Here is a 21,828-nt window from a genome sequence, read left to right on the forward strand (position 1 = left end):
CCCCTTTAAGACATAGTTTTTCAATTAAATAGGACGAGTGACTGAAAAGAGTGAGATAGAAAATTGATGCTTGATAATCATAGCCAAACATGCATTTTATTTTTACAAATGGAGGGAGGGAAGCAGCTGGCAGACACATTTGGCATTGCTTAAATTAAAGGGAGAGGTGAAACTGCCAACTGTCTAATGCCCAGCAAGTATAGTTGCTGTGCCCATGCATCTCTCCATGCCTGATTTTCGATTGAGCAGGAGAATATACAACCCATTTAAGGAAAAGAAAGGTAAAAAATCCAACTTGTTTGAGCCTTGCCCAACTAAAAACTGCTACGTCTATAGACATCTGATGGAAGTGGATGTCACAAACCATTACCTATCATCTGAAGTAAATGGCAAGACTAAGTGTTAGGTTTCTAGTGGGTTTTACCAGCGATCTGTGGAGATGTCCTAGATGATTATTTTGCTCCAGTTCTTTCTTGGTTAACTGGTTATTTTCGTCTTTTAATCTGGAGAAAAACACAGATAGGACAATTTTAATGGTATATATCCTGGGTGGATTTCTGATCAGATTAGTACTACAAAATTTTGACATACTTCACTTCCATTTCAATTTGTAATAACTGAGGGAACTACTTGCTCTAATGACCTGTGAACCAAAAACAAGCACCCTCAATCCTACCTTCGGTGCCCAAACCTATGGAAAGACACAGGATGTAGCTTTATTCTCTAGTTTGTGAGATCTATTTGGGCACTGTGTGGTATGGTTATCCATACATCATGGTAAGTGGGCACTTTATGGTACACCATGAGGCTGGAGAGTTCAACAGAATGTATTGCACAAGCACCATCCAAAATGATAGTTTCTGTGAATGTGTCCCTTTGTGTTTAAAATATGCAGAGTTTGTGATTCTTCTATGGGAAAACATTATTGTGTATACACAACAAATTAAATTACTGTATGTGCCCTTTTTTAGGCACAGTTCTTAAAGGAGCATTTATCTATATATATATATATATATATATATATATATATATATAAAACTCAATGTGTGTGTGTGTATGTGTATGCATGTGTGTATGTTCCAGCATCAGTCCCATACAAGTCAATGGGAAATATATGTTACTGCATAACTTCCAAACGGCTGGAGATATTTCGATAATACTTGGTCACATGTTACATGTCCACTTAAAATATAGGATAGTTAATTTAACCCTTCACTACCCCCCATTTGTGAGGGTCGGGTTTTTGTTTAAAGTCCCATGCAAATCAATGGGAAATGTATGTTCCCACATAACTTCCGTACGGCTGGAGATATTTCAATACCTGGTACTAGAGATGAGCGAACTTACAGTAAATTTGATTCGTCATGAACTTCTTGGCTCGGCAGTTGATGACTTTAGTCTGCATAAATGACTTCAGCTTTCAGGTGCTCCCGTGGGCTGGAAAAGGTGGATACAGTCCTAGAAGACTCTTTCCTAGGACTGTATCCACCTTTTCCAGCCCACCGGAGCACCTGAAAGCTGAACTAATTTATGCAGGATAAGTCAGCAACTGCCAAGCCGAGAAGTTCGTGACGAATCAAATTTACTGTAAATTCACTCATCTCTACCTGGTACACATATTACGGGTCGGGATAGGAGGTCGGGATAGGAGGACGGGATACGAGGACGGGATACGAGGACGGGATACGAGGACGGGATACAAGGACAGGATAGGAGGACGGGATAGGAGGTCGTGATAGGAGGTCGTGATAGGAGGTCGAGATAGGAGGACGAGATAGGAGGATGGGATAGCAGGTCGAGATAGGAGGATGGGATAGGAAGTCGAGATATGAGGACGGGATAGGAGGTCGGGATAAGAGGTCGAGATAGGAGGTCGAGATAGGAGGTCGGGATAGATGGACTGGATAGGAGGACGGGATAGGAGGTCGAGATAGTAGGTCCAGATAGGAGGTCGCGATAGGAGGTTGGGATAGGAGGATGGGATAGGAGGACGGGAGGTCGGGATAGGAGGTCGGGATAGGAGGTCAAGAAAGGAGATCGGGATAGATGGACTGGATAGGAGGTCGGGATAGGAGGTCGGGATAGGAGGTCGAGATAGGAGGTCGAGATAGGAGGTCAAGATAGGGGGATGGGATAGGAGGACGGGATAGGAGGTCGAGATAGGAGGTCGAGATAGGAGGACAGGATAGGAGGACAGGATAGGAGGTCGTGATAGGAGGTCGAGATAGGAGGACGGGATAGGAGGACGGGATAGGAGGTCGAGATAGGAGGACAGGATAGGGGGTCAAGATAGGAGGTCGAGATAGGAGGTCGAGAGAGGACGGGATAGGAGGACGGGATAGGAGGTCGGGATAGGAGGACGGGATAGGAGGACGGGCTATGAGGATGGGATAAGAGGTCAGGATATGAGGACAAGATGTGAGGATAGCATATGAGGTCAAGATAGGATGACAGGATAGGAGGTCAGGATTGGAGGTCGGGATATGGGGTTGGGATATTACAACAATATGAAGGACGAGATGTGAAGTCAAAAGCTTCCTCCTTTGTTTATTTTTCTCCCCAACAAGGATTAAGAAGGAAAAACCGGGCAACGCCGGGTACTCAGCTAGTCTACATATATAAAACTCAACGTGTGTGTGTATGTATGTGTGTATGTTCCACAAAAACTTTCAAACGGCTAAAGATATTAACATGAAACTTGGCACACATGTTACTTATATGTCAACAACAAACATAGGACAGGGGATTTAACCCTTACTCACCCCCATTTGCCAGGGGCGGGGCTTATGTTTAAAGTCCCATGCAAGTCAATGGGAAATATATGTTACTGCATAACTTCCAAACGGCTGGAGATATTTCAATAATACTTGGTCACATGTTACTTTATTAACATGTTATGTTCACTTAAAATATAGGTTAGTTCATTTAACCCTTAACTACCCCCATTTGTGAGGGTCGGGGTTTTTGTTTAAAGTCCCATGCAAATCAATGGGAAATGTATGTTCCCATATAATTTCCGTACGGCTGGAGCTATTTCAATACCTGGTACACATATTACGGGTCGAGATGGGAGGTCGGGATGGGAGGTTGGGATAGGAGGTCGGGATAGGAGGTCGGGATAGGAGGACAGGATAGGAGGATGGGATAGGAGGACGGGATAGGAGGTCTGGATAGGAGGACGAGATAGGAGGTCGAGATATGAGGACGGGAAAGGAGGTCGGGATAGGAGGTCGGGATAGGAGGTTGGGATAGGAGGTCAGGATAGGAGGTCGAGATAGGAGGATGGGATAGGAGGTCGAGATAGGAGGTCGAGATATGAGGACGGGAAAGGAGGACGTGATAGGAGGTCGGGATAGGAGGTCGGGATAGGAGGACAGGATAGGAGGTCGGGATAGGAGGACGGGATAGGAGGACGGGCTATGAGGATGGGATAAGAGGTCGGGATATGAGGACAAGATGTGAGGATAGCATATGAGGTCAAGATAGGATGACAGTATAGGAGGTCGGGATAGGAGGTCGGGATATGGGGTTGGGATATTACAACAATATAAAGGACGAGATGTGAAGTCAAAAGCTTCCTCCTTTGTTTATTTTTCTCCCCAACAAAGATTAAGAAGGAAAAACCGGGCAACGCCGGGTACTCAGCTAGTCTACATATATAAAACTCAACGTGTGTGTGTATGTATGTGTGTATGTTCCACAAAAACTTTCAAACGGCTAAAGATATTAACATGAAACTTGGCACACATGTTACTTATATGTCAACAACAAACATAGGACAGGGGATTTAACCCTTACTCACCCCCATTTGCCAGGGGCGGGGCTTATGTTTAAAGTCCCATGCAAGTCAATGGGAAATATATGTTACTGCATAACTTCCAAACGGCTGGAGATATTTCAATAATACTTGGTCACATGTTACTTTATTAACATGTTATGTTCACTTAAAATATAGGTTAGTTCATTTAACCCTTAACTACCCCCATTTGTGAGGGTCGGGGTTTTTGTTTAAAGTCCCATGCAAATCAATGGGAAATGTATGTTCCCATATAATTTCCGTACGGCTGGAGCTATTTCAATACCTGGTACACATATTACGGGTTGAGATGGGAGGTCGGGATGGGAGGTTGGGATAGGAGGTCGGGATAGGAGGTCGGGATAGGAGGACAGGATAGGAGGATGGGATAGGAGGACGGGATAGGAGGTCTGGATAGGAGGACGAGATAGGAGGTCGAGATATGAGGACGGGAAAGGAGGTCGGGATAGGAGGTCGGGATAGGAGGTTGGGATAGGAGGTCAGGATAGGAGGTCGAGATAGGAGGATGGGATAGGAGGTCGAGATAGGAGGTCGAGATATGAGGACGGGAAAGGAGGACGTGATAGGAGGTCGGGATAGGAGGTCGGGATAGGAGGACAGGATAGGAGGTCGGGATAGGAGGACGGGATAGGAGGACGGGCTATGAGGATGGGATAAGAGGTCGGGATATGAGGACAAGATGTGAGGATAGCATATGAGGTCAAGATAGGATGACAGTATAGGAGGTCGGGATAGGAGGTCGGGATATGGGGTTGGGATATTACAACAATATAAAGGACGAGATGTGAAGTCAAAAGCTTCCTCCTTTGTTTATTTTTCTCCCCAACAAAGATTAAGAAGGAAAAACCGGGCAACGCCGGGTACTCAGCTAGTCTACATATATAAAACTCAACGTGTGTGTGTATGTATGTGTGTATGTTCCACAAAAACTTTCAAACGGCTAAAGATATTAACATGAAACTTGGCACACATGTTACTTATATGTCAACAACAAACATAGGACAGGGGATTTAACCCTTACTCACCCCCATTTGCCAGGGGCGGGGCTTATGTTTAAAGTCCCATGCAAGTCAATGGGAAATATATGTTACTGCATAACTTCCAAACGGCTGGAGATATTTCAATAATACTTGGTCACATGTTACTTTATTAACATGTTATGTTCACTTAAAATATAGGTTAGTTAATTTAACCCTTAACTATCCCCATTTGTGAGGGTCAGGGTTTTTGTTTAAAGTCCCATGCAAATCAATGGGAAATGTATGTTCCCATATAATTTCCGTACGGCTGGAGCTATTTCAATACCTGGTACACATATTACGGGTCGAGATGGGAGGTCGGGATGGGAGGTCCGGATGGGAGGTCGGGATAGGAGGTCGGGATAGGAGGACAGGATAGGAGGATGGGATAGGAGGACGGGATAGGAGGTCTGAATAGGAGGTCGAGATAGGAGGACGGGATAGGAGGTTGAGATAGGAGGACGGGATAGGAGGTCGGGATAGGAGGTCAGGATAGGAGGTCGGGATAGGAGGTCGGGATAGGAGCTCGAGATTGGAGGACGGGATAGGAGGTCGGGATAGGAGGACAGGATAGGAGGTCGAGATAGGAGGATGGGATAGATGGATGGAATAGGAGGTCGAGATAGGAGGTCAGGATTGGAGGTCGAAATAGGAGGACGGGATAGGAGGACGGGATTCGAGGTCGGGATAGGAGGTTGAGATAGATGGACTGGATAGGGGGACGGGATAGGAGGTCGAGATAGGAGGTTGAGATAGGAGGACGAGATAGGAGAACGGGATAGGAGGTCGGGATAGGAAGTCAGGATAGGAGGTCGGGATAGGAGGTCGAGATAGGAGGACGGGATAGGAGGTCGGGATAGATGGATGGGATAGGAGGTCGGGATAGGAGGTCAGGATAGGAGGTCGAGATAGGAGGACGGGATAGGAGGTCGGGATATGAAGTCAAAAGCTTCCTCCTTTATTTATTTTCTTCCCCAACAAGGATTAGGAAGGAAAAACCGGGCAACGCCGGGTACTCAGCTAGTTTATACTAAAATGTGTTGCAGCTTCATACTGTACATATTCATCCATAACTAACCTGCTTATAGTTGATCTGAGTTCACAGACCTCCTCATTTTCTGTTTGTAACATTTCACAGTCCTGTAGTAACTCTGTGATCTAGAGAAAAGACCATTTGTAAAATTCAAACTAAAATAAGTTTTCTCAATGATTTTTTAGGTTACATACTTTTCTGCTTGTTGCTTGACAGTAAATGCTAGACAATCATGTATGTGGATAATGTTGTTGGTTTCAATGTTAATGCTGTTTGCACACAATGCATTTATGATAAGAGCACAGGTTAGGAAGTAGAAAGTACCATGAACTTCGAGGATCCAGGTAGCTGACCTTTTTTTAACAGTCCGCCACAATTTTTTTTTCTGGGAAATTCTCTTAATTGCGAAGGTACTAATTAGGGTTGGACTACAAGTGGACAGTATGTCAATGTAGATTGTGGGGTCTAGATGTAACTACAATAATTTCCCTAACACTCCAATTTTAGTGAAATCTATAAATCCATGGTAAATGTGAAAGCCACAGTTTTTCTTGTGTTAGTTTTATATTAAATATTAAAAGAAATGCCATAATTTACATTTGTAACTAAGGTTGTCATATGTGTTGAATATTCCCTCACTTTATGAGAAGCTTTCTGACACTGAGCTCTCTCTTGCTCCAGCAGCTCATCTGTATTCTTCAAGTTAACAGCTGTCTGTTGCCATCGTTCTTTCCAATACAATGTAACTTGTTGCTGCTCCTGAATTTGGGAACCCAATTGCTCATGTGCTTGCTCCAATGCCATTTCCAGGTCATGGCACCGGGCTTGTAGCTTGTCTTTTTCTTCTTGTAGCTGGGTAAGGGAAGCTCTGGAAATTCAAAATATATAACAAATGAATAAGAAATAAAGTTCTCTCAGCTCACCTCCTCCACGGTCTGCAAGGACTTGAGCCCGGCAAGGCTTGAGACTTGTAGGTAAATGAAGAAAGGTAGTCCAGCAGTCCCTTAAAACATAGATCCTTTATTTCAATTTTCTTTAAAAATACAGAGCACACACCATCCACCTTCACCTGGTCAGCAAACAACTCCTATGGACGCGTTTCGAACGCATGCGCGTTCTTGATCACTACAGGTGGTGATCAAGAACGCGCATGCGTTCGAAAAGCATCCATAGGAGTTGTTTGCTGACCAGGTGAAGGTGGATGGTGTGTGCTCTGTATTTTTAAAGAAAAGTGAAATAAAGGATCTACGTTTTAAGGGACTGCTGGACTACCTTTCTTCATTTACCTACAAATTCAAAATATCACATTTTTAAAAGCATGTAACATTCTCCTTTTCTAGAAAACCAATGAAGGGAATGCTATCATCTGTTTTTAGCAGAGCCGCAGTGTATGCATGAAACTTAGATCTGAAAAAATGGGGGACAATTATCAAAGCATTTAGTAGTTTTTTCTTGCTTAAAATTGTCGCAAAATTGTCGCACGAAAATATAAATCTTGCTTACCAAAGCAAAAAGTGATTTTTGACTTGCAGTGGTCAGAGATTTATCAAGTGCGACAGTCGCAAAAAAGTCGCATCGCATGAAAAAAGCTACTAAATTTACTCCAGCTCAGACATGGAGCAGAAAAAGCCACTACCAAAGCAAAAACAGAAAAATTGCTTACGTGAAAGAAATTTATCAACAGGCTGAAAGCAGTTAATAAATAAGTCGCACATAAGCAAAAAAAATTGTAAGAAAAAAAATAACTAAAAAAAGGAATCCATAAGCAAACATTGATAAATGTACCCCAATGACTGTATATAATAGGAGTGCTACTTGCCATATGCCTCTGACAGAAGCTTACATATGCTCCAACAATGGCTTATTTTGTCCATAGGTTCACAAAAAAAATGTTTTTGTTATAAAATGTAAAATAGTGTTTCTAATGGATGCCTCATAGGAAGGGCACCCATCTGGGAATCCAGGACAAACGCCCTGGATCCCTAAGTTAGCACAACTCTTAAATGTGTTTGTGCATCTTTAAGATGCAGAGAACATTTCTCTCCGACGCTGCCTGCACCGGAAGTCAGAGAAGAGGGCAGGGACAGAGCATCGGGAGGATGCAGAGGAACATTGTAACAGGTGAGTATTTTTTTTATTTAGTTTTCATGTTGCCACTTATGGGGGCATTGTGGGGGTCATAACTACTATATGGGGCAGTGTGGGGATCTTGCCTGCTATATGGGGATAATGTGGGGGGTCCTAACTATTATATGAGGGCAGTGTGGTGGTCCTAACTACTATATAGGACAGTGTGGGGGTCCTAACTACTATATGGGGCAGCGGGGGGGGGGGGGGGTCTTAATTACTACATGGAGCAGTGTGGGGATCCTGTCTTCCATATAGGGGAAGCGTAGGAGTCCTAATTACAATGTGGGGTCAGTGTGTGGATCTTTGCTATAATATGGAGGCAGTGTGTGTGCCCTAACTACTATATGAGGGCACAAAATGTCAATCAGGCCGACCCTGATGCTAAATGTAGTGTGAACACAGCTTATGGTATGTTCACAATCATCCTCGAAAAATAACTTCAAAGGTGTGTGTGGGGGGGGTTTACTGGACAGGTTTAGGGATTATTAGGTCAGGGTTATGTTCCAAGGCTATGGGGGTAGTCTTTATTAGGGAAAGGGTCCCAGCTATGTGCAGACATTTGGGGCTATATGGTCTTTCAGGGAGAGTCTTTTTGTGCTTATATATTTACTCCCTAGGGATCCTTCCTTGGATTCAGGGATATTATATACCGTATGTGCCACTGCTTATGATGACCCTGATATTAACCATAGTTCCATGTTAGAACACATGTTTATGCTCCTGGTCTTGGTTATGCACTACTTTTAAAGCCTCTATATCCCACGAATCTTCTATTGTCCCCTTTTCTAATAAGTGTTTTCATTGTTTCTGCATCTAATCACCTGAGTTCCTGGACACTCTGACTATCCTCATCCTTCTCTATGGCAGCCATTAGTGTCTGCTTCTCCTCCAAGAGTTGCTTGCGCTCAGCCTCAAGTGCAGATGCAAGGTTGCTGGAGATCTTGTGCTCTGCTTGAGTCTGGTGAAGATCTTCTAAAGAGTTGTGAAGATGTAGCTGTATCTGACCCAGCTCTGCTGTTAACTTCTCATTTACCTGGTTGAAAACCATCAGTAATCATATTACCACATGCAGTCTTTTAAGTCCATATAAAAAACCAGATAATATCTACTTTCTATTCATGCATTATATGAAAACAATGGCCCTCATTTACTAACAGGATTCCTACTCTTTTTGTCTGGTTTTGTGCCTAAATTCTGTCGCATGGACCATGCGAAAGAATGTGCAACAGAAAAAACCCGACAATCAGAATCACTCAGAGTAAAAAAAATAACCTACAAAATGGGCGTGTTTTTTTGGAAAAGGGGCGTGTTCCCTACATTTCATCCAAAATCACTCGTCTTTTCTGAAAACCACTCTGAAAATCATGTGAATTTTCTGGGAAGAAAACCCTACACTTTAAAGCATGTACTGTATAAAGTTTCCGAAAGCTGAGTAAATTAGTAAATACCATGGAAAAAAAAGGTTGGAACAGCAAAAAACACAACAAAACCTACACTGCACTCTTAGTAAATCAAGGCCAATGGCCCTGATTTACTAAGAGTGTTGTGTAGGTTTCTTTGTGGGTTTTAATTCCCTACAATTTTTTTTCCACCGTATTTACTAAACTTTCCCTACATTTTGCACTTTTCCCTACATTTTGCTTTTTTTACACATGCTCTAATCTGTAGGGTTTTCCTCAATTCAAATCCACCACATTTTCTGTGGAAACCTTAGTAAATATGTTGGGTTTTTGTGAAAATGTCAGGAACAAACCCATTTTCTGTGACCACGCCTCTTTTCCCGACATACACGCCCCTTTTTCAGGTTTTCTCAGTAAAATGGAGAGTTGGTCGGGTTTTTCATTTCTGGCGCAGACAGAATTCTGGCACATTGAGACAGAATTCTGGCACAAATTCTGGAGCAGACAGAATTTCTGGCGCAATGCAGCAGAATCTGGCGCACAACCCGATTAAACATGTCGGGTTTCCAATAGTAAATCAGGGCCAATATGTTGATTCTATAGTAAATAATAGGCATTCGATTTGCAGAATGCTTTATTGTGGTATGTTATATAATTATTTGATGTTTTAACAAGATTTGTGACATCCTTACTTGCTTCAGCATCACCAGTTCTTCTTTCATTTGCACCTTCTCTTGGTCCTGTCGATTTGCCTGTGCTTTGGCCCCAACTAGTTCGATGTGTAGGTCACTGACCTGGTCATTAAACCCTTCCCGTCCTCTCTGGGCCCTCTCCAATTCTAGGGATAACTCCTGTGTGCGTTGATGAAACTCAAGTTTTTCCTGGATAACATTGTTGGATAACAGGTTATCGCAATCAATACTAAAAAGCGATCTTAAAGTATAACTTTCATAGTCATCCTGTTATCATATCTACCTTCAAAATTCGCTCTTTGTCAGCTTGGGCAACTTTTAGTCGTAAAGTCAAATCTGATATTTTCTCATCCAATCGAAGTACCTTCGACGACAGAAGTTCTTTCTCCTGTTGAAAGCAACAACTTTGAGAAATTATAAAATCTAAGATATGGTTCAACTAGTTCCGTTACAATACTCATACCAGATTAATTTTGTTAAAGTTTAGCTGGAGGTCAGCAAGCTCATCCTGAAGGCTTTGCTGAGTTCGGAGTGTATCCGTTGCTCTCTGGTTTGCTTCATTTGTTTGACTAAGAGCCAGCTGACTCCCCTGTAAAAGAAACTATGATATATTATACTATTAACATAAACAAGTCATGTAAAATACTGTTACAGTGTTTTACAATGTTTTATCTTTTTAACCAATGCTGTAATGTTTGTAATAATTTAATTGTCCTAGACTCCTTTGCCAATTTCTGTACAATTTAGTTTTTTAAGATGATGCAAATAAAATCTTCATAGCAAACATATGTATAAAGTCTTGGTGTTCACAACTGAAATATTTAATTCCTAATTTAACTTAGCAATTAAATACGACAGAAGTGAACAATAATAAGCAGAATATGCAATAAACGAGGCTTAAAGGGGTACTCCGGTGGAAAACTATTTTTTTTTTCAAGTCAACTGGTGCCAAAAAGTTAAACAGATTTGTAAATGATTTCTATAAAAAAATCTTAATCCTTCCAGTACTTATCAGCTTCTGTATCCTAAAGTGTAAGTTGAGTTGTTCTTTTCTGTCTGACCACAGTGCTCTTTGCTGACACCTCTGTCCATGTCAGGAACTGTCCGGAGCTGGAGAGGTTTGCTATGGGGATTTGCTCCTGCTCTGGACAGTTCCTGACACGGACAGAGGTGGCAGCAGAGAGCACTGTAGTCAAACTGAAAAGAACTACTCAACTTCCTCTGTAGTATACAGCAGCTGATCTAACAGTAACTTCACTAACACAGATGTTTTACCAGTGAAATGCCTACTCTGATTGTTGGAGCATCTAGAAATTCACACATGCTGTAAATTTGCACTACATTATATGATGAGTACAGTGCAAACTTACAACGATCCAGGAATAACCATTGTGTGTTGAAAATATTGTAACTTGAGGAATCACTGTATGTTAAAAATCTTCCATTATAACTTTTATGGTTTTGAATGGAAAACCTGCAAAAACATATTCATGATACAGTTTTTATTAAGGCACTTCAATCTTAATCAGAAGTAGCACACATATATCATCTCATTGATGGCCTCCTTTTATCCAAGATGTACTCAAGCTACCTGTCCTTTTTACTACCCTTCAGCCTCATGCTGATTTCCCCAATTACCTCTCGTAATTTCCTGAGCTCCTCCACAGCTTGGTTCTTTTCTGCCTCAAGGATTTTCACCCGATTTCGGAAGTATACAAGGTTTTCTCTGGCTGTTTTCAGTTCCCGATTAACCTCATCATTACCCTTTTAAAAATTACACATATCAAGTATTTAATGTTTACATTTAAAAGTAATAGATTCATTAATAAGTCATACATCACTTATCTTAAAGGGGTATTCCCCTGGAAAACATTTTTTCATTTTTAATTAACTGGTGCCAGAAAGTTAAAAAGATTTGTAAATTACTTCTATTAAAAAATCTTAATCCTTCCAGTACTAATCAACTGCTATATGCTACACAGGAAGTTCCTACTCTAGACAGTTCCAAAAATGGACAGAGGTGTCAACAGAGAGCACTGTGGTAAGACAGAAAATAAATTCAAAAATAAAATAACTTCCTCTGGAACATACAGCAGCTGATAAGTACTGGAAGGGTTAAGATTTTTAAATAGAAGTAATTTACAAATCTATTTAACTTTCTGGCACCAATTGATTTAAAAAAAAAAATGATTTCCAATTAAGTACCCCTTTAACCCCTTAAGGACGCAGGACGTAAATGTACGTCCTGGTGAGGTGGTACTTAACGCACCAGGACGTACATTTACGTCCTAAGCATAACCGCGGGCATCGGAGCGATGCCCGTGTCATGCGCGGCTGATCCCGGCTGCTGATCGCAAGCCAGGGACCCGCCGAAAATGGCTGACGCCCGCGATCTCGCGGGCGTCCGCCATTAACCCCTCAGGTGCCGGGATCAATACAGATCCCGGCATCTGCGGCGGTTCGCGATTTAAATGAACGATCGGATCGCCCGATCATTCATTTAAATAACGCCGCACGGAGGTCCCCTCTCCTTCCTCCGTGCGGCTCCCGGCGTCTCCTGCTCTGGTCTGTGATCGAGCAGACCAGAGCAGGAGATGACCGATAATACTGATCTGTTCTATGTCCTATACATAGAACAGATCAGTATTAGCAATCATGGTATTGCTATGAATAGTCCCCTATGGGGACTATTCAAGTGTAAAAAAAAAATGTAAAAAAATGTAAAAGTAAAAGTAAAAAAAAAGTGAAAAATCCCCTCCCCCAATAAAAAAGTAAAACGTCTGTTTTTTCCTATTTTACCCCCAAAAAGCGTAAAAAACATTTTTTATAGACATATTTGGTATCGTCGCGTCCGTAAATGTCCGAACTATTAAAATAAAATGTTAGTGATCCCGTACGGTGAACGGCGTGAAGGAAAAAAAATAAAAAAAGTCCAAAATTCCTACTTTTTTAATACATTTTATTAAAAAAAAATTATAAAAAATGTATTAAAAGTTTTTTATATGCAAATGTGGTATAAAAAAAAAAGTACAGATCATGGCGCAAAAAATGAGCCCCCATACCGCCACTTATACGGAAAAATAAAAAAGTTAGAGGTCATCAAAATAAAGGGATTATAAACGTACTAATTTGGTTAAAAAGTTTGTGATTTTTTTTAAGCGCAACAATAATATGAAAATATATAATAATGGGTATCATTTTAATCGTATTGACCCTCAGAATAAAGAACACACGTCATTTTTACCATAAATTGTACGGCGTGAAAACAAAACCTTCCAAAATTAGCAAAATTGCGTTTTTCGTTTTAATTTCCCCACAAAAATAGTGTTTTTTGGTTGCGCCATACATTTTATGATATAATGAGTGATGTCATTACAAAGGACAACTGGTCGCGCAAAAAACAAGCCCTCATACTAGTCTGTGGATGAAAATATAAAAGAGTTATGATTTTTAGAAGGCGAGGAGGAAAAAATGAAAACGTAAAAATTAAATTGTCTGAGTCCTTAAGGCCAAAATGGGCTGAGTCCTTAAGGGGTTAATGATTAGGCATCAAATGGCAACAATGGGCCTTATTCTGTATTACATTTACTTATTGTGTTTTTCCATAATTGTTCTGTAAATTTCTTAGTACAACAAGCACAGAACAAGCATGCTTTCATTTTTCTTCATATTATGGACATAAATATAAAATCATGTAATATCAGAAAAAATAATTGGTGTACTGAATTATTTTACCATAGATATTTTTTGGTTCATCAATTCATTTGTGTAGTTAAAATTTTCCAAACTTGATTTGGCCAACATCACTTCCATTTCCAGATTTATAATCCTGTTAAAAGAATAAAGAATTAGCAGTTTGACGGTGTTAAATTTAGGTTGTATATTTGGTTAGAAATTGTAGAATATGGTACTTCTATGTTTGTTAAAAATGCATCCAAAATGTTATCTCTACTGGAACTACTGACGATGGTTTCCTACTATAACTATAATCTATTTCATGCCACTGGATTGGATTTTCCATTTCTTCCTAAAACCACATGTCCAAATAGAAACTGCACTGGTATTATAGGCCTAATCAGGGGCGGACATATCTGGTTCAGCTGCACAGGTGCCCAGCATGTGAGGGGGCCCGCCAGCCTTTCCAGGGCCAGCCCTACCATGGGACCCGGTGGGACTTTTTTCAGGGGAGGAACTTTACTGCCTATTAGGTTCATGGTAGGGCCAGCGCTCTCACTGCTCACTGTTCTAAAGTGGCCGTGGCGCATAATAGCGTCTCAGGAAGTAATGTGCCTCCTCAGACCCATGCAGGAGGATATCAGTGACATCACTTGTCAGCCCGCAGGCGGAGAGGAGAAGCGATGCACAGGCCAAGTAAGTGTATCTATGTGTGTGTCTGTGTGTGTGTGTGTGTTTGTCTGTGTGTGTGTTGGGGGGGCTATGCTACCTAATGTGGGGAAACTGCTACCTAATGTGGGGAATCTATGCTACCTAATGTGGGGAATCAATGCTACCTAATGTAGGTAAATTATGCTTTCTAATGTGGGGAAACTGCTACTTAATGTGAGGAAACTATGCTACCTAATGTGAGGAAACTATGCTACCTAATGTGGGGAAACTATGCTACCTAATGTGGGTAAACTATGCTACCTAATGTACGGAAACTATGCTACCTAATGTGGGGAAACTATGCTACCTAATGTGGGGGAACTGCTGCCAACCTAATGCTGCAGGTTAATGTGAGTTGCAGTGCAATTTTATGGCATGGTACTTTTTTTTTGGGGGGGGGGGGGGGGGTGGCAGGAACATTTTTTGCACAGGGGCCCTCTGCTGTCTGTGTCCGCCCCTGGGTGTTATAGGCGCATAGAGGGGATTGAGGACACTGATGATTGTTCCCTTTCTTGCTGAGACATAAGTGCTTGGTGACAGTATTCACTTGGGCATTAGCAATATTCTGGAATTTTTTATTTTATTATTTTTTTATGTGCAATGTTCCACATTCATTTTATTTATTTTTTTTATCTTCCCACTGTTAATTACTTTGACTATAATATCAATTCTAACAACTGTTACGCCGAGCGCTCCGGGTCCCCGCTCCTCCCCGGAGCGCTCGCTACACTCCTCTCACTGCAGCCCTCCGGTCGGTTCCACGGACCCGGGGCGCTGCGATACCGCCTCTGGCCGGGATGCGATTCGCGATGCGGGTAGCGCCCGCTCGCGATGCGCACCCCGGCTCCCGTACCTGACTCGCTCTCCGTCAGTTCTGTCCCGGCGCGCGCGGCCCCGCTCCCTAGGGCGCGCGCGCGCCGGGTCTTTGCGATTTAAAGGGCCACTGCGCCGCTGATTGGCGCAGTGGTTCCAATTAGTGTTTACACCTGTGCATTTCCCTATATCACCTCACTTCCCCTTCACTCCCTCGCCGGATCTTGTTGCCTTAGTGCCAGTGAAAGCGTTTCCTTGTGTGTTCCTAGCCTGTGTTCCAGACCTCCTGCCGTTGCCCCTGACTACGATCCTTGCTGCCTGCCCCGACCTTCTGCTACGTCCGACCTTGCTTCTGTCTACTCCCTTGTACCGCGCCTATCTTCAGCAGCCAGAGAGGTTGAGCCGTTGCTAGGGGATACGACCTGGTCACTACCGCCGCAGCAAGACCATCCCGCTTTGCGGCGGGCTCTGGTGAAAACCAGTAGTGACTTAGAACCGATCCTCTAGCACGGTCCACGCCAATCCCTCTCTGGCACAGAGGATCCACTACCTGCCAGCCGGCATCGTGACAGTAGATCCGGCCATGGATCCCGCTGAAGTTCCTCTGCCAGTTGTCGCTGACCTCACCACGGTGGTCGCCCAGCAGTCACAACAGATTGCGCAACAAGGCCAACAGCTGTCTCAACTGACTGTTATGCTACAACAGTTACTACCACAGCTCCAGCAACCTTCTCCTCCGCCAGCTCCTGTACCTCCTCCGCAGCGAGTGGCCGCTTCTGGACTACGACTATCCTTGCCGGATAAATTTGATGGGGACTCTAAGTTTTGCCGTGGCTTCCTTTCCCAATGTTCCTTACACTTGGAGATGATGTCGGACCAGTTCCCCACTGAAAGGTCTAAGGTGGCTTTCGTAGTCAGCCTGCTGTCTGGAAAAGCCCTGGCTTGGGCCACACCGCTCTGGGACCGCAATGACCCCGTCACTGCCTCTGTACACTCCTTCTTCTCGGAAATTCGAAGTGTCTTTGAGGAACCTGCCCGAGCCTCTTCTGCTGAGACTGCCCTGTTGAACCTGGTCCAGGGTAATTCTTCCGTTGGCGAGTATGCCGTACAATTCCGTACTCTTGCTTCTGAATTATCCTGGAACAATGAGGCCCTCTGCGCGACCTTTAAAAAAGGCCTATCCAGCAACATTAAAGATGTTCTGGCCGCACGAGAAATGCCTGCTAATCTTCATGAACTTATTCACCTAGCCACTCGCATTGACATGCGTTTTTCCGAAAGGCGTCAGGAGCTCCGCCAAGATATGGACTCTGTTCGCACGAGGCGTTTCTTCTCCTCGGCTCCTCTCTCCTCTGGTTCCCTGCAATCTGTTCCTGTGCCTCCCGCCGTGGAGGCTATGCAGGTCGACCGGTCTCGCCTGACATCTCAAGAGAGGACACGACGCCGCATGGAGAACCTCTGCCTGTACTGTGCTAGTACCGAACACTTCCTGAGGGATTGTCCTATCCGCCCTCCCCGCCTGGAAAGACGTACCCTGACTCCGCACAAAGGTGAGACAATCCTTGATGTCCACTCTGCTTCTCCACGTCTTACTGTGCCTGTGCGGATGTCTGCCTCTGCCTTCTCCTTCTCTTCTGTGGCCTTCTTGGACTCTGGATCTGCAGGAAATTTTATTTTGGCCTCTCTCGTCAACAGGTTCAACATCCCAGTGACCAGTCTCACCAGACCCCTTTACATCAATTGTATAAACAATGAAAGATTGGACTGTTCCATACGTTTCCGCACGGAGCCCCTTCTAATGAGCATCGGATCTCATCACGAGAGGATTGAACTCTTGGTCCTCCCCAATTGCACCTCGGAAATTCTCCTTGGACTTCCCTGGCTTCAACTTCATTCCCCAACCCTGGATTGGTCCACTGGGGAGATCAAGAGTTGGGGGCCCTCTTGTTCCAAGGACTGTCTAAAACCGGTTCCCAGTAACCCTTGCCGTAACTCTGTGCTTCCTCCAGTAACCGGTCTCCCTAAGGCCTATATGGACTTCGCGGATGTTTTCTGCAAAAAACAAGCAGAGACTCTACCTCCTCACAGGCCTTATGATTGTCCTATCGACCTCCTCCCGGGCACTACTCCACCCCGGGGCAGAATTTATCCTCTCTCTGCCCCAGAGACTCTTGCCATGTCTGAATACGTCCAGGAGAATCTAAAAAAGGGCTTTATCCGTAAATCCTCTTCTCCTGCCGGAGCCGGATTTTTCTTTGTGTCCAAAAAAGATGGCTCTCTACGTCCTTGCATTGACTACCGCGGACTTAATAAAATCACGGTTAAGAACCGCTACCCCTTACCCCTCATCTCTGAACTCTTTGATCGCCTCCAAGGTGCCCACATCTTTACTAAATTGGACTTAAGAGGCGCCTATAACCTCATCCGCATCAGAGAGGGGGATGAGTGGAAAACAGCATTTAACACCAGAGATGGACACTTTGAGTATCTGGTCATGCCCTTTGGCCTGTGCAACGCCCCTGCTGTCTTCCAAGACTTTGTTAATGAAATTTTTCGTGATCTATTATACTCCTGTGTTGTTGTATATCTTGATGATATCCTAATTTTTTCGGCCAATCTAGAAGAACACCGCCAGCATGTCCGTATGGTTCTTCAGAGACTTCGTGACAATCAACTCTATGCTAAAATTGAGAAATGTCTGTTTGAATGCCAATCTCTTCCTTTTCTAGGATACTTGGTCTCTGGCCAGGGACTACAAATGGATCCAGATAAACTCTCTGCCGTCTTAGATTGGCCACGCCCCTCCGGACTCCGTGCCATCCAACGTTTTTTGGGGTTCGCCAATTATTACAGGCAATTTATTCCACATTTTTCTACCATTGTGGCCCCTATTGTGGCTTTAACCAAAAAAAATGCCGATCCCAAGTCTTGGCCTCCTCAAGCGGAAGACGCCTTTAAACGACTCAAGTCTGCCTTCTCTTCGGCTCCCGTGCTCTCCAGACCTGACCCATCTAAACCCTTCCTATTGGAGGTTGATGCCTCCTCAGTGGGAGCTGGAGCTGTCCTTCTACAAAAAAACTCTTCCGGGCATGCTGTTACTTGTGGGTTTTTTTCTAGGACCTTCTCTCCGGCGGAGAGGAACTACTCCATCGGGGATCGAGAGCTTCTAGCCATTAAATTAGCACTTGAGGAATGGAGGCATCTGCTGGAGGGATCAAGATTTCCAGTTATTATTTACACCGATCACAAGAACCTCTCATACCTCGAGTCTGCCCAACGGCTGAATCCTCGTCAGGCCAGGTGGTCTCTGTTCTTTGCCCGATTTAATTTTGAAATTCACTTTCGGCCTGCTGATAAGAACATTAGGGCCGATGCTCTCTCTCGTTCCTCAGATGCTTCTGAAATTGAACTTCCTCCTCAACACATCATTCCTCCTGACTGCCTGATTTCCACTTCTCCAGCCTCCATCAGGCAAACTCCTCCAGGAAAGACCTTTGTTTCTCCACGCCAACGCCTCGGAATCCTCAAATGGGGTCACTCCTCCCATCTCGCAGGTCATGCGGGCATCAAGAAATCTGTGCAACTCATCTCTCGCTTCTATTGGTGGCCGACTCTAGAGACTGATGTGGTGGACTTTGTGCGAGCCTGCACTATCTGTGCCCGGGATAAGACTCCTCGCCAGAAGCCCGCTGGTTTTCTTCTTCCTCTGCCTGTTCCCGAACAACCTTGGTCTCTGATTGGTATGGATTTTATTACTGACTTACCCCCATCCCATGGCAACACTGTTATTTGGGTGGTCGTTGATCGATTCTCCAAAATGGCACATTTCATCCCTCTTCCTGGTCTTCCTTCAGCGCCTCAGTTGGCTAAACAATTTTTTGTACACATTTTTCGTCTTCACGGGTTGCCTACGCAGATCGTCTCGGATAGAGGCGTCCAATTTGTGTCTAAATTCTGGAGGGCTCTCTGTAAACAACTCAAGATTAAATTAAATTTTTCTTCTGCATACCATCCTCAATCCAATGGACAAGTAGAAAGAATTAACCAGATCTTGGGTGACTATTTACGACATTTTGTTTCCTCCCGCCAGGATGACTGGGCAGATCTTCTACCTTGGGCCGAATTCTCGTATAATTTCAGAATCTCTGAATCTTCCTCCAAATCCCCGTTTTTCGTGGTGTACGGCCGTCACCCTCTTCCCCCCCTCCCTACCCCCTTGCCCTCTGGTCTGCCCGCTGTGGATGAAATTTCTCGTGATCTTTCCATCATATGGAGAGAGACCCAAAATTCTCTCTTACAGGCTTCTTCACGCATGAAGAGATTCGCGGATAAGAAAAGAAGAGCTCCTCCCATTTTTTCCCCTGGAGACAAGGTATGGCTCTCCGCCAAATATGTCCGCTTCCGTGTTCCTAGCTATAAGTTGGGACCACGCTATCTTGGTCCTTTCAAGATTTTGCGCCAGATTAATCCTGTCTCTTACAAACTTCTTCTTCCTCCTTCTCTTCGTATTCCTAATGCCTTTCATGTTTCTCTTCTTAAACCACTTATCATTAACCGTTTCTCTCCCAAATCTGTTCCCCCCACTCCTGTCTCCGGCTCCTCGGACATCTTCTCCGTCAAAGAAATTTTAGCATCTAAAAAGGTCAGAGGGAAAACCTTCTTTTTAGTGGATTGGGAGGGTTGTGGTCCAGAAGAGAGGTCCTGGGAACCTGAGGACAATATCCTGGACAAAAGTCTGGTCCTCAGGTTCTCAGGCTCCAAGAAGAGGGGGAGACCCAAGGGGGGGGGGTACTGTTACGCCGAGCGCTCCGGGTCCCCGCTCCTCCCCGGAGCGCTCGCTACACTCCTCTCACTGCAGCGCTCCGGTCGGTTCCACGGACCCGGGGCGCTGCGATACCGCCTCTGGCCGGGATGCGATTCGCGATGCGGGTAGCGCCCGCTCGCGATGCGCACCCCGGCTCCCGTACCTGACTCGCTCTCCGTCAGTTCTGTCCCGGCGCGCGCGGCCCCGCTCCCTAGGGCGCGCGCGCGCCGGGTCTTTGCGATTTAAAGGGCCACTGCGCCGCTGATTGGCGCAGTGGTTCCAATTAGTGTTTACACCTGTGCATTTCCCTATATCACCTCACTTCCCCTTCACTCCCTCGCCGGATCTTGTTGCCTTAGTGCCAGTGAAAGCGTTTCCTTGTGTGTTCCTAGCCTGTGTTCCAGACCTCCTGCCGTTGCCCCTGACTACGATCCTTGCTGCCTGCCCCGACCTTCTGCTACGTCCGACCTTGCTTCTGTCTACTCCCTTGTACCGCGCCTATCTTCAGCAGCCAGAGAGGTTGAGCCGTTGCTAGGGGATACGACCTGGTCACTACCGCCGCAGCAAGACCATCCCGCTTTGCGGCGGGCTCTGGTGAAAACCAGTAGTGACTTAGAACCGATCCTCTAGCACGGTCCACGCCAATCCCTCTCTGGCACAGAGGATCCACTACCTGCCAGCCGGCATCGTGACAACAACTAGGGACTAATACAGCACTAAATATTAAGACTTGCCTGTCTTGTAGTTCTCCACGTTGTTTCTTATCCTCAAAACGAGATACTTCAAGCCAGCCTTTCTCTTTCTCTAACTGGGATATTGAGGACTCTAGTTGCTAAAAGATAAATGAAACACTGTCAGTACTAATATCAGCTTCTTTTGTTCTGACAGCTTTTGTCAGGTATACGAACAATAACTATTTTTGAATGTGTAGATGTTACAAAAATTTTAAAGTTTCATGAGAAAAACTAGGACATATTAATGGTAACGATGAAGAAAATTAAAAAAGTTAACAATATTAAGGAGGACCTGTACCCCCCCCCCCCCCCCCCCCGATTACATTGCATTATAGTTTGCAATTTGACTATATAATCCAGCCCATCTCCTGCCTGACATTCTCCATTTTGAAAATTATGTTCACATCCATCTGGACAATTCCCTGAATTATCAGAAAAGCTATTGACCCTTATACAGTAAATTGGGAAAGGAAGGGCATATCAAGATGATGTAAAAAAAGTGTGTGATCAGGCCACCTCCAATCTATTTAATGTCAGCAAAATCTCATTTTTCGGGTAGACCACGTGTCCTTTTTAATTCAGTGTTAAGGCACAGTATAAACAGTTGCTCTGCCTCTTTTTGCTGCTGTATGTATCTCCATATATTGTAGATGAATACGATATAGTGTGCATGATTCAGAATCCAACAGAAAAAAACTTCTATATGAAATTTGAGGGATACAGAGAAGCCCTATTATGGCTCCATACTGTAATTAGGCTGTATGCATGAGCCCTTAAAGGGGTATTCCAGGATATTTTTTTATTTAACTATGCTACAGGGGCTGTAAAGTTAGTGTAGTTCATAATATAGTGTCTGTATCTGTGTGTGACGGTTTTCTCGCAATTCTTATGTGATTATGGCCTCAATTTGTATTTTTAACAGCATACAAAATTACTCATGTCTCGGGATTTCCCAGGTTGCAGTGTGTCAAGACCTGATGTCACTAGTCAGGTGATCAGA

General features: G+C 44.1%; 1 protein-coding gene across 5 annotated transcripts in view; it reads right to left on the minus strand.

The window, feature by feature from the left end:
* Positions 1 to 21,828, minus strand: part of LOC130368665 (golgin subfamily A member 6-like protein 26) — a 111,989-nt gene that overhangs the window by 63,439 nt on the left and 26,722 nt on the right. For 4 of the 5 annotated variants that reach the window (XM_056572665.1, XM_056572664.1, XM_056572667.1 and 1 more), the window contains exons 5-14: positions 20,829 to 20,926; positions 13,827 to 13,920; positions 11,730 to 11,855; positions 10,555 to 10,680; positions 10,375 to 10,479; positions 10,092 to 10,280; positions 8,821 to 9,032; positions 6,509 to 6,737; positions 5,915 to 5,994; positions 425 to 503 (exon numbers count right to left, since the gene is read on the minus strand). In XM_056572665.1, the coding sequence (XP_056428640.1) occupies positions 425 to 503; positions 5,915 to 5,994; positions 6,509 to 6,737; positions 8,821 to 9,032; positions 10,092 to 10,280; positions 10,375 to 10,479; positions 10,555 to 10,680; positions 11,730 to 11,855; positions 13,827 to 13,920; positions 20,829 to 20,926 (1,338 nt within the window). The remainder of the gene's footprint in view (positions 1 to 424; positions 504 to 5,914; positions 5,995 to 6,508; positions 6,738 to 8,820; positions 9,033 to 10,091; positions 10,281 to 10,374; positions 10,480 to 10,554; positions 10,681 to 11,729; positions 11,856 to 13,826; positions 13,921 to 20,828; positions 20,927 to 21,828) is intronic. The other variant, XM_056572666.1, reaches the window with a different exon arrangement.

The sequence above is a fragment of the Hyla sarda genome, chromosome 4 (assembly GCF_029499605.1).
Source record: "Hyla sarda isolate aHylSar1 chromosome 4, aHylSar1.hap1, whole genome shotgun sequence".
Taxonomy (NCBI): domain Eukaryota; kingdom Metazoa; phylum Chordata; class Amphibia; order Anura; family Hylidae; genus Hyla; species Hyla sarda.